Here is a 15542-nt window from a genome sequence, read left to right on the forward strand (position 1 = left end):
ATGAACAAGTGAAACGCTCCGAGCGATTGCAAGCGCTGGACTCGTGTGCAAGCCATGAGGAACAGAGCCGGGGTCTGTGATACTGGGAACGGGGGGGGGGGGTCTGTGATACTGGGAATGGGGGGGTCTGTGGTACTGGGAATGGGGGGTCACTGATACTGGGAATGGGGGGGTCTGTGGTACTGGGAATGGGGGGTCTGGTACTGGAATGGGGGGGTCTGTGATACTGGGAATGGGGGGGTCTGATACTGGGAATGGGGGGGTCTGATACTGGGAATGGGGGGGGGGGTCTGTGATAGTGGGAATGGGGGGTCTGTGGTACTGGGAATGGGGGGTCTGGTACTGGAATGGGGGGGTCTGTGATACTGGGAATGGGGGGGTCTGTGATACTGGGAACGGGGGGGGGGGGTCTGTGATACTGGGAATGGGGGGGTCTGTGGTACTGGGAATGGGGGGGTCACTGATACTGGGAATGGGGGGTCTGGTACTGGAATGGGGGGGTCTGTGATACTGGGAATGGGGGGTCTGATACTGGGAATGGGGGGGTCTGATACTGGGAATGGGGGGGTCTGATACTGGGAATGGGAGGGGGGTCTGTGATAGTGGGAATGGGGGGTCTGTGGTACTGGGAATGGGGGGTCTGGTACTGGAATGGGGGGGGTCTGTGATACTGGGAATGGGGGGGGTCTGGAACTGGGAATGGGGGGGGGGGGGGGGGGTCAGTAACCCAGACCTCAGCAGAGAGAGAGAAGGAGCAGAGGCTGGGGTGGGGTGGGGTGGGGCTGGGGTGGGGTGGGGTGGTGGGGGGGGGGGGGGGGGGGGGGTGTTACAGCTGTGTTATTATACCTCTGCCCCCCCCCCCCCCCCCCGCCTCTTTGTTTCTGGTAACGCTCGGACTGCAAGTCAGTGAATAGGAGTAAGAATCTGGATAAAAAGTCTACAGGTGCCGGCTGCAAAATACACCGAATTTCAGCACAGGAACATACAGCATATCACAGAGCGCATTGCCAAGGGAGGGGAGGGGAGGAGGAGGGGAGGGGAGGGGAGGAGGAGGGAGGGGGTCCAGACCGGTGCAGCACTGCCCCATCTTCTTTACAAACCAGGGAAGCCTCCCCCTCCCCAAAACGATATATAAAAATAAAAAATAAAAAAGTGAATAAAACTCCCCCGATCTGATCATGGTGATGAAGCCACAGGAGGAGGAAAGCACTGTATTACACACGGGACGGGACGGGACGGGGGTAACAATCCCAAACCCCCTCCTTCCACCAGAGCCTGCCCGGGGAGGAGGGGTGTAATAAACAATCACAATCGCTCTGGGAGCCGCAGCAGCACCGCGGCCGAAACTCGAAGGTGCGTCTCCGAGTGTGAGGAGGAGGAGGAGCAGCCACCTCCTCGACACACAACAAACATGAACACAAAGAAAACACAACAGCAACAAGGGTAACGAGAGGCTGAAGTCAAGGTGCACCCTATAGTCTATAACTGACTGTGCAGCTCAGCCCTCCCTCTGCACACACGGAGCTGCACCCCAAACCTAGCCCCCTCCCTCCCTCCACTGCTGCACCCCAAACCGAGCCCCCTCCCTCCCTCCACTCACTGCACCCCACTCAGCCCCTCCCTCCCTCCATCCCAAAGGCCACCAACAGCAGTTAAACATCCAAAAAAACACACCGATGCAAAAATATCAGAACTCTTCTTTTCCATCTATTATCTAACAATTCAATTTACAAAGACTTGGGAAGTACTGACCTACTCTCTTGTATTCTAGGTATTGTTAGTAGTAGTAGTAACGGTATTGTAAACTCCTAACGCTACAGAACTTCTGTACAAAAAACAGTCACATTAACTACATGCGCTCAGAGCGCCCCCTGTGTGTGAATCACAGCGATCGCTCACAAGCACCACTGGAGCAGACTGGAGGCAACATCACGGTCTGTGTGTTCTGAGGATCACAGCGTTTACAGACTAATATAGAGAGTATATAGAGTATGTATATATATATGAGAGAGAGAGAGAGAGAGAGAGAGAGAGAGAGAGAGAGAGAGAGAGAGAGAGAGAAAGAGAGAGAGAGAGAGAGCGCAGATACAAAGGAGTCACACGTCTAGTGGACATTGATTTACAAGTAAGGCAACTAAACACACAGCCTGCCTCTCAATCCAGCACTTTCAGAGGAGCCCCCGAGACACACACAGCCTGCCTCTCAATCCAGCACTTTCAGAGGAGCCCCCCTGAGACACACACAGCCTGCCTCTCGCTCCAGCACTTTCAGAGGAGCCCCCGAGACACACACAGCCTGCCTCTCGCTCCAGCACTTTCAGAGGAGCCCCCGAGACACACACAGCCTGCCTCTTAATCCAGCACTTTCAGAGGAGCCCCCTGAGACACAGCCTGCCTCTCGCTCTAGCACTTTCAGAGGAGCCCTCGAGACACACACAGCCTGCCTCTCGCTCCAGCACTTTCAGAGGAGCCCCCGAGACACACACAGCCTGCCTCTCGCTCCAGCACTTTCAGAGGAGCCCCCGAGACACACACAGCCTGCCTCTCACTCCAGCACTTTCAGAGGAGCCCCCGAGACACACACAGCCTGCCTCTCGCTCTAGCACTTTCAGAGGAGCCCCCTGAGACACACACAGCCTGCCTCTCGCTCCAGCACTTTCAGAGGAGCCCCCTGAGACACACACAGCCTGCCTCTCGCTCCAGCACTTTCTCTTTCTCTTTCTCTGGGGTACGCAGTGTCTCTGAACCCCTCGTGTTTGTGGGGTCTCACTTTCAGAGCGACTTAAATATTTACATGTTGAAAAAACCAAACAAACAAAGAAAAACTCCTACAACCAAACCACAGGTATCTTCCCAACACGGAGATCTGTGAAACAGTCTGGCCACTATTTACATCAGGAACGCCTCCTACAAAAACAGCTCTGCTTCCACTGCAACTGAATCCAACTCCTGAAGCGCAGAGCCTGAACAGGAAAGCCATTCAGAAAAGGTGCTCAACATACCAACAATCACCACGCCGTCTCGGACAGGGACTGGAGGGATTGCCTTGAAGAAGTATTTAGAAAAAAAAAAAAAAAAAATGCAGGTATTCAATAAATCAATTTGCGATTAACTTGAGGGTTTTAAAAGCCGATTGGGAGAAAATCTTCCTCTCCTCCAGGGCGGCGACATTCTTACTGCCGTTCTTAAAAAAAATAAACACACACCCAAATCGTAAAGGTGAGGGAAGGACACGCTGCTTGTTTTGAGGCTGGCGTGGTAGCGAATGGATTTATTGAAAGGCTGCCGATTGAAATCCTTGTTAAAAGCGACTCCGAGTTCCAGTAGGGAGTTCTGGCACAGCCATCGCGACCGCCCCCCCTCATTCTGAAGCGTTACGTGTGGGAGGGATCGCCAGTCACAGAAATTGCATTTTTACCTATATTACTAAACGCAGGCCTCTCAGTATTAAAGAAACCGCTACATTTATTAAGTCAAGGACACAGCTTAGCTATGCTAGCTAATCTCTGCCAGACAGAACACAGGCAGCCCGTCCCGCCCCGTCCCGTCACACACAGGGAGCCTCCCTGTCCCGTCACACACAGGGAGCCCCCCCGTCCCGTCACACACAGGGGAGAGGGGAGCCCCCCCGTCCCGTCACGCACAGGGAGCCCCCCCGTCCCGTCACACACAGGGGAGAGGGGAGCCCCCTCATCCCGTCACACACAGGGAGCCCCCCCTGTCCCGTCACGCACAGGGAGCCCCGTCTCCAGACAGATACAAAGGGGAGAGGGGAGCGCACATAGGGAACCCCGAATCAAAACTCTACTCAGGAAACCTAAACCTAATCAAATAAACGAATGCGACAGAGCAGCAAAGCGCGCAGAAAGACTTTGAGAGCAGCGCGTCCCTCCTCGAGGGGGGTGCGAGATTCGACGTGGGGGATTCACTACAGCCCGTTCATTATATGGAGCGTCCCGAAGGACAAGCGCCTCAGTATTCTCAAGCAAACAGCAAGCATGTTCCCTTTCTCTAAAAAAAAAAAATACAGGATTCTAAAACGAATGCGAATAAAAACACACACTCCCCATGGAAAGCCCGGAATTTAAAAAGCGCTCTGAAGACGCCCCTCGAACGCACGACCCCCGGACAATCCAGAGACAGGCCGTCTCCCCTCCTGGAAATGGAACCCCATTTCAATCAGGCGCTGGCCGGCTCGCTGGCTTCTTAAACCCGCCAGTCACCCCCAGCCTCAGCACTTTGAGCACAGTGATCTCATCGCTGCGGAGAGACTCCTCTTTATCTGCTGAGCCCGGCTGCGCGGTCCGGGGTTTGGATTTGAGTTTCTTTGGGGTCGGATTGGAAGAGAAGCTGTTTGACCCGCGTCAGGGACGGGAATAAGACTCCTATTGCACAGCAGCGTCACCCCAGTCCTGGATTTACTGCCAGCTTGATCCGCCACAGCGTGTACAGGTAACGAGCTCAGGTGTGTCTGACTGGGCTCGCAGTGAAACCAGGAACGGATCACACTGCTGTGCAGCGGGAGTCTCATTCCCATCCCAGAGGGGAGGGACCTGCCTGTTAAAACTCTTAAAAGACTTTCCAAATCTCTCTGTGTGTGCGTGGGAGGGGGAACTATAATGGGAATTCGCCTTCACATCAAACTCCACCTTGAAATTATTATTTTTTTTTTTTTTTAAAACAATCTCTCTATAATAGTATTTAAAAAAATGTTAGTTTTTCAATCTTCTTCCGCACCTTTCTTCACACAGACAGTTTAAAAGAAAAATCGAACATAAAAACCAAAAAAAAAAAAACCAACAACAAAATCTAAAATACTAAAAACTGTGTCAGCTTGAGTTCAGTCTGAGGAACCAACTCCTCAACACAGAGATCAATCCAGCCCTGCCAATGCAGACAGACAGACAGACAGGCAGACAGCGGGACACACAGACACACAGACAGACGGACAGCACACCTGGGTGCAATTCAGAATTCACTGCAGTCGAGCTCGGCACACCTGCGAGATTCTAATTGCACCAGGTCACTGATCGAGCGCAGTTCAGTTCTGCATTGACCTGTCGCTCCATCGATAATCTTGTACAGAACACACACAGTGGGCAGCTGCTTGTGACGTTTTAGTGCAATTGGAATTACTATAGCGTAATTGTAATTGAAGCCTTACTGTAATTGAAGCCTTACTGTAACTGCCCCAGGTGTGCTTCCAGGACCACAGGGAGAGGAATGGGTTGAGCCAGGCAGCTCTGCTATTAAAATAGTGTTGGCCTTTCAACACGACTATCAGGCTGGGTCTATAACCCAGTCCTAACAACCACTACATTCAAAAATCAAAAAAGTGTTTCTCACAGCGCGGTGCAGCGTCCCCCGGGCGCGTGGGGGTCAGGCTGGGGTCCCCTTCGGTTCAGGAAGAACACTGAAGGGGGGGAGGGGGCTGCATTGAAAAGGGCAGATTCATCTCTATAACCAACCCCTCACACACACACACACACACACCTGCTGCTGGGCTCAGCTGAGCCTCCAGTGCACTAGGGGGCAGTGTGTGTGTGTGCTGGGGGGTCCAGACTGTTGGTTTGAGGAGGAAGCTGAAATGAAGGTGACTCACGCCCGCACGCACGTGTGTGTGTGTGTGTGCTGGGGGGCGGGGGGGGCAGGGTGTTATCATCATCACTTAATAAAGTAAGCGCTGCTCCCTCCCTCCCTCCCCCCTCTCACTGGAGCCCCTCCCCAGCCGAGGCTGCGTCCGCGTCGTGGCTGCTGCTGCTTTCGAACCCGTGCTCAGCCTGCGCCAGCACCTCGGCCTCCATCTTGGCGGTGTCGGGCAGGAAGGTGGGGTACTGCTCCCCCTCGGCCATCAGCAGCTTGAGTTTGGGGATCCAGCTCTTGCGGACGACGCGCCGCGCGTTGGTGCACATGTCGGCCGCGATCGCGTTCATCTCGCTCTCCTTGAAGCTCGGAGCGAAGTTCTGACAGTAAACTGAGAGAGAGAGAGAGAGAGAGGGGGAGAGGAGAGGGGGGGAGAGAGAGAGAGAGAGAGAGAGAGAGAGAGGGGGAGGGAGAGAAAGAGAGAGAGAGAGGGTGAGAGAGGGGGGTGAGAGAGGAGAGGGAGAGAGAGAGAGAGAGGGAGAGGAGAGGGGGAGAGAGAGAGAGAGAGAGAGGGGGTGAGGAGGGGGAGGGAGAGAAAGAGAGAGAGAGGGGGGTGAGAGAGAGGGGGGTGAGAGAGGAGAGGGAGAGAGAGGGAGGGGGTGAGGAGAGAGAGAGGGGGTGAGGAGAGAGAGAGAGAGAGAGAGAGAGAGAGAGAGGGAGGGGGTGAGGAGAGAGGGGGAGGAGAGAGGGGGAGAGAGGAGAGAGGGGGAAAGAGGGAGAGGGACAGAGGGAGGGGGAGAGAGGGAGAGGGAGAGAGAGGAGAGGGAGAGGGGTGAGGGAGAGAGAGTGAGAGCGTGAGACTAATTTCAATGTCACTGTAATTGTAATTGTAGTTGAATGTTGGCACACCTGCATAATTGTAATTGATCGAGCGCAGTTCAATTACACATTGATTTGTCATTCCGTCGTTATTCTTGTTTTTTTAAACCACTTTCGGTGACCTCCCCCATTTTGTTTGAAAATTTTTTTAAAAAGTTCTCTAGTACAGCACAGCAGTCTGACCCATTCCTGGTTTCACTGTGAGTTTAATCAGACACACACGCACACGCACACACGCGCTGGGGCTGCTAGTGAAACCTGGAACGGGTGACACTGCTGTGCAGTGGGAGTGCGATTCCTCTCCCCGCGGGAGGGAGGCTCTCTGGAGCGTGACTCACACTTGACGGCGTGCAGCACGCGGCTGTCCAGCGGCTTCCTGCTCGGGTCGTTGGTGGAGGAGCGGATTCCTGTGCCACAGCTGTTTGCCAGAGTGTTCCTGAGGGAGAAATAAACACGGGATTCAGACAGGACCGGAGCAGAGGAGAGCAGAGCACACCCAACCCACAGGACCGGAGCAGAGCACACCCAACCCACAGGACCGGAGCAGAGCACACCCAACCCACAGGACCGGAGCAGAGCACACCCAACCCACAGGACCGGAGCAGAGCACACCCAACCCACAGGACCGGAGCAGAGCACACCCAACCCACAGGACCGGAGCAGAGCACACCCAACCCACAGGACCGGAGCCGAGCACACCCAACCCACAGGACCGGAGCCGAGCACACCCAACCCACAGGACCGGAGCAGAGCACACCCAACCCACAGGACCGGAGCCGAGCACACCCAACCCACAGGACCGGAGCAGAGCACACCCAACCCACAGGACCGGAGCAGAGCACACCCAACCCACAGGACCGGAGCAGAGCACACCCAACCCACAGGACCGGAGCAGAGCACACCCAACCCACAGGACCGGAGCAGAGGGGAGCAGAGCACACCCAACCCACAGGACCGGAGCCGAGCACACCCAACCCACAGGACCGGAGGAGAGCACACCCAACCCACAGGACCGGAGGAGAGCACACCCAACCCACAGGACCGGAGCAGAGCACACCCAACCCACAGGACCGGAGCAGAGCACACCCAACCCACAGGACCGGAGCAGAGCACACACCCAACCCACAGGACCGGAGCAGAGCACACACCCAACCCACAGGACCGGAGCAGAGCACACACCCAACCCACAGGACCGGAGCAGAGGGGAGCAGAGCACACCCAACCCACAGGACCGGAGCAGAGCACACCCAACCCACAGGACCGGAGGAGAGCACACCCAACACACAGGACCGGAGGAGAGCACACCCAACCCACAGGACCGGAGCAGAGCACACCCAACCCACAGGACCGGAGCAGAGCACACCCAACCCACAGGACCGGACGGAGCAGAGCACACCCAACCCACAGGACCGGACGGAGCAGAGCACACCCAACCCACAGGACCGGAGCAGAGCACACCCAACCCACAGGACCGGAGCAGAGCACACCCAACCCACAGGACCGGAGCAGAGCACACCCAACCCACAGGACCGGAGCAGAGCACACCCAACCCACAGGACCGGAGCAGAGCACACCCAACCCACAGGACCGGAGCATGGCACACCACCAACCCACAGGACCGGAGCAGAGCACACCCAACCCACAGGACCGGAGCAGAGCACACCCAACCCACAGGACCGGAGCAGAGCACACCCAACCCACAGGACCGGAGCAGAGCACACCCAACCCACAGGACCGGAGCAGAGCACACCCAACCCACAGGACCGGAGCAGAGCACACCCAACCCACAGGACCGGAGCAGAGCACACCCAACCCACAGGACCGGAGCAGAGCACACCCAACCCACAGGACCGGAGCAGAGCACACCCAACCCACAGGACCGGAGCAGAGCACACCCAACCCACAGGACCGGAGCAGAGCACACCCAACCCACAGGACCGGAGCAGAGCACACCCAACCCACAGGACCGGAGCAGAGCACACCCAACACACAGGACCGGAGCAGAGCACACCCAACACACAGGACCGGACCGAAGCAGACCTGTCTCTGTGTTGCTGTGCAGTCTATAGGACCTGTCTCTGGGTCTGTGTGTGTGTGTGTGTGTGTGTGTTGAGGTGCAGTCTGCAGGACCGCACTCTGGGTCTCTGTGCAGTCTGCAGGACCGCGCTCTGGGTCTCTGTGCAGTCTGCAGGACCGCGCTCTGGGTCTCTGTGCAGTCTGCAGGACCGCGCTCTGGGTCTCTGTGCAGTCTGCAGGACCGCGCTCTGGGTCTCTGTGCAGTCTGCAGGACCGCGCTCTGGGTCTCTGTGCAGTCTGCAGGACCGCGCTCTGGGTCTCTGTGCAGTCTGCAGGACCGCGCTCTGGGTCTCTGTGCAGTCTGCAGGACCGCGCTCTGGGTCTCTGTGCAGTCTGCAGGACCGCGCTCTGGGTCTCTGTGCAGTCTGCAGGACCGCGCTCTGGGTCTCTGTGCAGTCTGCAGGACCGCGCTCTGGGTCTCTGTGCAGTCTGCAGGACCGCGCTCTGGGTCTCTGTGCAGTCTGCAGGACCGCTCTCTGGGTCTCTGTGCAGTCTGCAGGATCAGTGTGGCGTCTCACCTGTCGAAGAAGGAGGCCAGCAGTCTCCTCAGCAGCACTTTGTGTCGTGTCCCTGCACTCACGTGGCAGTTCATCAGCTGAGCGCGGGTGATGAACACGCTGGTACCTGCGCGGGACACAAAGAGTTAACAGCGCCAGGGCGGTCCGAATCACCAGAAGACACTCTATCCACAATCTACACGTGCAGCCAAACATTTCACATCACAGACAATCCCAGGACATCACACACACACACACACACACACACACACACACACGCACACGCACGCACACACACGCACACACACACACACTACAGGAACGTAACCGCGATCTCTTACTGAACTTCATGTAATCAAAGAAAACGACAAAACGATATCGCAGCAGACTACCGGAAGCCATCGCAGCACTACAGCAGTATTTCATGTTAGATTTCCAAAATGTCAAAAGCATCTGCGAAACTACCAGGCGGTTGTGTGTGATTCAATATGTTAACGGGACATGGTCTGAGCAGCGTTCACTCGACTGCATGAAGCACCAGGAGCTCCTTCTAGAGGGGATGCAAATCGAATTGTAATTTCAGCACACAGCGCGAGCGTGACTGACTGGAATTACCGGTGACGAGCTCCAGCTTCTCCGCGGGGTCCCCCTCCTCGTACAGTTTGGGGTGACAGCGGTTCCCGATCTGCGTGATGAGCTCGGCGGGCAGCGAGGCCAGGTCCTGTCGAACCCGCATCCTGCTCCGAGTGTCCGAGGTCATGTGATCAGGCAGGGCGTCCACCCGCTCGCCCGCTGCACACCACGGAGAGAGAGAGAGAGAGAGAGAGAGACAACAGGTTAACCCTTTCATGCCCGGCGACAAAAACTCTCCTAGTCTTTCTATAGATCTATCTATCTATCTGGGAACTTATGGAAGACACAAATGCATGACAGCCTCATATGAGGCAATAACTCTCCTCTCCCTCTCCCTCTCCTCTCTTTCCCCCCTCTCTGTTGCAGATCTGCCTGTACTGCTCCCCTCCCCTCCCCTCCCCTCTCACCTGCGGGCCCCACATTCAGCATGCTGTACATGGTGTACATGTTGCAGATCTGCCTGTACTGCTCCCCTCCCCTCTCACCTGCGGGCCCCACATTCAGCATGCTGTACATGGTGTACATGTTGCAGATCTGCCTGTACTGCTCCCCTCCCCTCCCCTCCCCTCTCACCAGCAGGCCCCACATTCAGCATGCTGTACATGGTGTACATGTTGCAGATCTGCCTGTACTGCTCCCCTCCCCTCCCCTCCCCTCCCCTCTCACCAGCAGGCCCCACATTCAGCATGCTGTACATGGTGTACATGTTGCAGATCTGCCTGTACTGCTCCCCTCCCCTCCCCTCCCCTCTCACCAGCAGGCCCCACATTCAGCATGCTGTACATGGTGTACATGTTGCAGATCTGCCTGTACTGCTCCCCTCCCCTCCCCTCCCCTCTCACCAGCAGGCCCCACATTCAGCATGCTGTACATGGTGTACATGTTGCAGATCTGCCTGTACTGCTCCCCTCCCCTCCCCTCCCCTCTCACCAGCAGGCCCCACATTCAGCATGCTGTACATGGTGTACATGTTGCAGATCTGCCTGTACTGCTCCCCTCCCCTCCCCTCCCCTCTCACCAGCAGGCCCCACATTCAGCATGCTGTACATGGTGTACATGTTGCAGATCTACCTGTACTGCTCCCCTCCCCTCCCCTCCCCTCCCCTCTCACCTGCGGGCCCCACATTCAGCATGCTGTACATGGTGTACATGTTGCAGATCTGCCTGTACTGCTCCCCTCCCCTCCCCTCCCCTCTCACCTGCAGGCCCCACATTCAGCATGCTGTACATGGTGTACATGTTGCAGATCTGCCTGTACTGCTCCCCTCCCCTCCCCTCCCCTCCCCTCTCACCTGCGGGCCCCACATTCAGCATGCTGTACATGGTGTACATGTTGCAGATCTGCCTGTACTGCTCCCCTCCCCTCCCCTCCCCTCTCACCTGCGGGCCCCACATTCAGCATGCTGTACATGGTGTACATGTTGCAGATCTGCCTGTACTGCTCCCCTCCCCTCCCCTCCCCTCTCACCTGCGGGCCCCACATTCAGCATGCTGTACATGGTGTACATGTTGCAGATCTGCCTGTACTGCTCCTCGGTGCTCTCCTCTCCAGGCTCCTCCTCCTCGTCCTCGTCATGGTAGGAGTTTGGCGAGTCGCTGGTGTAGGCACTGGATGTGCCGGGGCTGGTCCTCTCGGACGCGCTGCCATGGCTGTTGCCGCCGTTGTTGCTGTTGTTCTGCCCCCCTCCCGATCCGACTCCCGCCCGGCCGGCTTCCTGAGAGAAGCGAGCCGCCTTCCTCGTGCCCCCCCCGGAAGCCCCCGAGTCCCGGCTGCCCCCCTCCCAGAGGCGCTTGGCGACGGGGGCGCACACCACTGAGTCGGAGGAGCCGTCCTGCTGCTCCGTCTTGACGCGGGAGGCCAGGGCGAGCGGGGTGTGGCAGGACGGGGGGCGGCCGGTCTGGGCGACGGGGCTCTGGGGCTCCGAGGAAGGGCCGGTCTCCTCGGCGTGGAGCCCCTGGGAGTCGCAGCTGGGAGAGCTGACCTTGAGGAAGAACTCGGTGCCCTTCTCCATGATCTGCTGGATCTGCAGGAAGCCCGCGGTGTACATGAGCAGGAACTGCTCCCCCACGTTCATGCTGAGCCGCCCCGTGTAGCAGAAGGACAGGATCTGCTGGAAGCTCTGGGGCTGCACGGCCGACGGCAGCTCCACCACGCTGCTCTTGCTGCCGCTGTTGAAGAGGTCTCTGAAGTAGGAGCTGCTGGCCGCCAGCACGGCGCGGTGGGCCTTGAAGGCGTGGCCCTTGACCACCACGGACACGTCGCAGTACAGCCCCTGCAGCCGCTGCTCGTTCAGGCACTCCAGGATGTTGTTGCCGAAGTTAGGAATCTCCATCTGCAGCGTCTGAGACATGGTGCTTCCACTGGCACCACGCTGTCTGGGAGAGAGGAGGAGGGGAGTCAGTACTGAGAGCAGGGAGCAGGTATCCTGCAGTTTTAGGGTTTAGGATTTTTTTTGCAGAGGTGTAGGATTGTGAAGGTCATTCACAAGCCCGGCTGTAATTTAAGAAGCAGGATTTTTTAAATTTTTTTACTTGTATCCAGCGTGACGCTGCTGCACCCCAGAAGCGATGCGATGCGTGAAACTCTGCAGCAATGCGAGAAAATGAACAAGACCTGTACTCTAGATAAGGATCTTTCACAGCACAGACGACGCCAAACACATACAACTCAGGTTTTAAAACCAGCTTGATTAGCCACAGTGTGTACAGGTAACAAGCTCAGGTGTGTAGTTCGGCCAGGGATAGAAATAAGGACTCCCACTGCATAGCTGTTTGATCCATTTCTGGTTTTGCTAGGAGTTTAATCAGACACACCTGAGCGTGTTCCCTAGACACACTGGGGCTGGTCAAGCTCATAGTAAAACCTGGCATGAGGTTAGCTGCTATGCAATAGGAGTCTTAATGCCACCCCTGCTGTACATTCATGCAGGGTAACCATTACTTCTACACAGACCAGCCAAGCAGCTCTCTCACAGGGCGCCAACAAAGTACTGGCGCATTTTATTTAATTTTTTTTTTTTTTTTTTAATTATAAAATTCTTAGTATCAAAGCGTTATCGACAGGAAGTTGGTTACTGTATTGTCACAGTTTCCTCACTGAGTTTGTGGTGTTTCTATTACTCTTACACAGTTTACTTTCGCTACATTAACGTTTATTATAATTATTTTATAATAATAAATATTTTAATACGTAAGAAGAATGTTTTGTTTTGTTTTTTTTAACCAACAGCAGAACTGTTACGTGGGCTTATACTTAGCGTTTAAGAACGGATAAAATGTTTACAAATAAGCACAGTAAATTAAGCCTGGACTGGATAAGTGTTGTCCTTTTGTGAAGCAGCCACACACCCCACCGCCAGACAGACGGACTCGCCTCGCTGCACCACGCCGCCGCTACGGCACTCCGTGCCCGCCAGGCTAGCCAGCTGGCACTGGGGCCGAGACGGGGCGGCTGTTGACAAATCACGACTGCCACGGGGGGAGGAGGCTCGCCAGCCAGGCTCGGAGCCGTACGACTCCAGAAATACAATCTTTAAAAAGTATAAAAACGGGCCTCGCTGCCCGGATATTTCTGCCGGCTTGACTCGGACTCGGCCGGGTCTTGAGTTCCGTGTGCAGCATCCTCGGGCCTAGGGAGGCAGGATGCGGTCTGCTCAGAAACCAACTGACTTTATTATTATTATTATTATTATTATTATTATTATTAAATAAACACCGGAGGAAAACGCTAGATAATTGGGGAATAAATAATAACACTAGCTTGTCTTGACGGCTTATCGGTGTTACCGCAAATTCCGTTATTTTGAGATACATTATTATTATTATTGTTGTTGTTATTATTATTATGATACTGCAAGGGGCGGGTTTCGGTGTACTTGTGCATCCCTCCGCATACCGGACCGCAGCAACAGGTCAAGCCGCGCTGACCAGCAGTATTAAAAACGGGGTCGCATCTCAGCCAGACGGGAGGAAAGGCACAACAGACAGGGCAGCTTTTAAACCACTTGTCGGTCGCGGTTTATTATAAACAAAAACATCACCGGCAGCTTCCAAATCCCCAAAAACGCCTCCCCGTCCAGCTTTGCGTTAACCGTGTCTAGTTGTTTATTTATTTAAGTTCACGGTTTTTAAAAGTTGATCGGGAGGCTGCACGGTCGCCGGCCTTGTCCATCGACTCCAGTCTGCAGCCAGTTTGAAGTGGGTAAAGTTTTGCTGGTGCCGTTCCTGCGAGAGCCCATCCCCCCGCCGCCACCATCATCACACACCTTCCCAAATACAATAAGCCCTGAAGGAACCCCCCCCCCCCCCCGGCTCGCTTCGGTCCAGCCGCGGTTCCGTTCTAGAACCCCCCCCCCCCCCCCCACGCCGAGCCCCCCGGACTCTGCAGCCCCCCCCGCCCCGATAGAAAGCGGCGCACCGGCAGGACAAACACTCACCCCCTTTGCCGTAAGCGATGAGAAAGTGTTTCAATGGAGGAGTCGCGCTTCTCTCTCTCTCTCCCTCTTCTCAGTCTCTCGCTACAGCCACAGGCAGCCATTCATTGTGATCCAGGCGGGCCACCGAGCGCCGAGTCATCGAGGGGGGGGGGCAAACGCATTCCCCCCCCCCCCCCCCCCCCCTCCGTGGGTGCGGAGCGCAGAGTCACCGATCACACAGACCGGGATCAGCAGCCGACAGCGACGTTACCTTTATCAGCGCACACAGAGATGGCACTTTTATTGAGAAGTCGCCTTTGTGTTTCTACAAAAGGAAGGACCGCGTGTGCCTTTTTTTTTGTACCCAAAGACGGTTGTATGTTGTCAATTAAACTAGTTTATATGCCCGTGTCTGTGTGTATGATCTCAGGGCTGTCTCTAAAGCAGGAGCAGACCCCAGTGTGCAGCTTTGAAAACATGTAGGCGAGACAGGTAAGGGCATTATATACACGAATACAGAATCACCTCTCAAACAAGAAATTAAAATAAATAATAAATAAATAAAAAGAGTAAAACGACAGCTCAGTACAAAATAAACATAACATGCACCATCTCAAAGGTGTGGCTTTAGAAGATAAGAAGCGAGATAACGCACAATACAGAACACTGAAGGACCATCCACGGATGAACAGACTCGAGACCTGCGTGGCTGAAGGTTTAAAAACGCGAGGAGTGGCAGATCGTGACATCATCAGCGATGACATCACAAACACCTGCACAGATGTAAACAGGGATATTATTATTATTATTATTATTTATTTCTTAGCAGACGCCCTCATCCAGGGCGACTTACAATTGTTACAAGATATCACATTATTTTTACATACAATTCCCCATTTATACAGTTGGGTTTTTACTGGAGCAATCTAGGTAAAGTACCTTGCTCAAGGGTACAGCAGCAGTGTCCCCCACCTGGGATTGAACCCACAACCCTCCGGTCAAGAGTCCAGAGCCCTGACCACTACTCCACACTACTGCCCATAAGGGAGGGTCGTTGCCTTGGCATTACAATATAAGCACATCCACTCTTTGATTTCAAACACCCTCGCAGGTCTGTCAAACACACCGGCGCGTTGGGAAGTTGTTTTTTTTTTAGCAGAAACATATAGAGTATATTTAATTTAACTTGCCATTTCAAATCGCCCTTTTTTTATGTTTCATATAATATTGAATTGCAGGAAGGTCCTGCACATAAACTCCCAGCCTGGTCAAAACGATCCCAATAAAAATGATATTAAATATCTGGAAACTATCAACAGGGCAGATGTGTTTTGTAATAGAAAATGCGTGTTCGAGGGGCTCGTCCATTCCAGTGTTGTGCACAGTTGCAACCACCGTGTATGATATTAAAATGACAATATTCATTCTTAAAAAGAAAGCACCTTGATATAAATTGATT

The 15542-nt window shown here is 54.9% G+C and overlaps 1 protein-coding gene across 2 annotated transcripts; it reads right to left on the reverse strand.

Annotated features, from left to right (window-relative positions):
- Nucleotides 1-1622: 1622 nt before the first annotated feature.
- LOC117971996 (nucleus accumbens-associated protein 1-like) lies at nt 1623-14255 on the reverse strand. Of its 2 annotated transcripts, none has more exons than XM_059007982.1 (6): nt 14105-14255; nt 11137-12044; nt 9651-9827; nt 9057-9162; nt 6801-6898; nt 1623-5974 (listed from the first exon to the last, which is right to left on the reverse strand). In XM_059007982.1, the coding sequence occupies exons 1-6, from the start codon at nt 14203-14205 to the stop codon at nt 5709-5711; spliced, it is 1656 nt and encodes a 551-aa protein (XP_058863965.1). In that variant the 5' UTR covers nt 14206-14255; the 3' UTR covers nt 1623-5708. The 2 variants fall into 2 exon arrangements, with proteins under 2 accessions (XP_058863965.1, XP_058863966.1); XM_059007983.1 differs by having other exon boundaries at nt 11137-12040; nt 14105-14222.
- Between the last annotated feature and the right edge of the window lie 1287 nt (nt 14256-15542).

Source organism: Acipenser ruthenus, chromosome 36 (assembly GCF_902713425.1).
Source record: "Acipenser ruthenus chromosome 36, fAciRut3.2 maternal haplotype, whole genome shotgun sequence".
NCBI lineage: Eukaryota > Metazoa > Chordata > Actinopteri > Acipenseriformes > Acipenseridae > Acipenser > Acipenser ruthenus.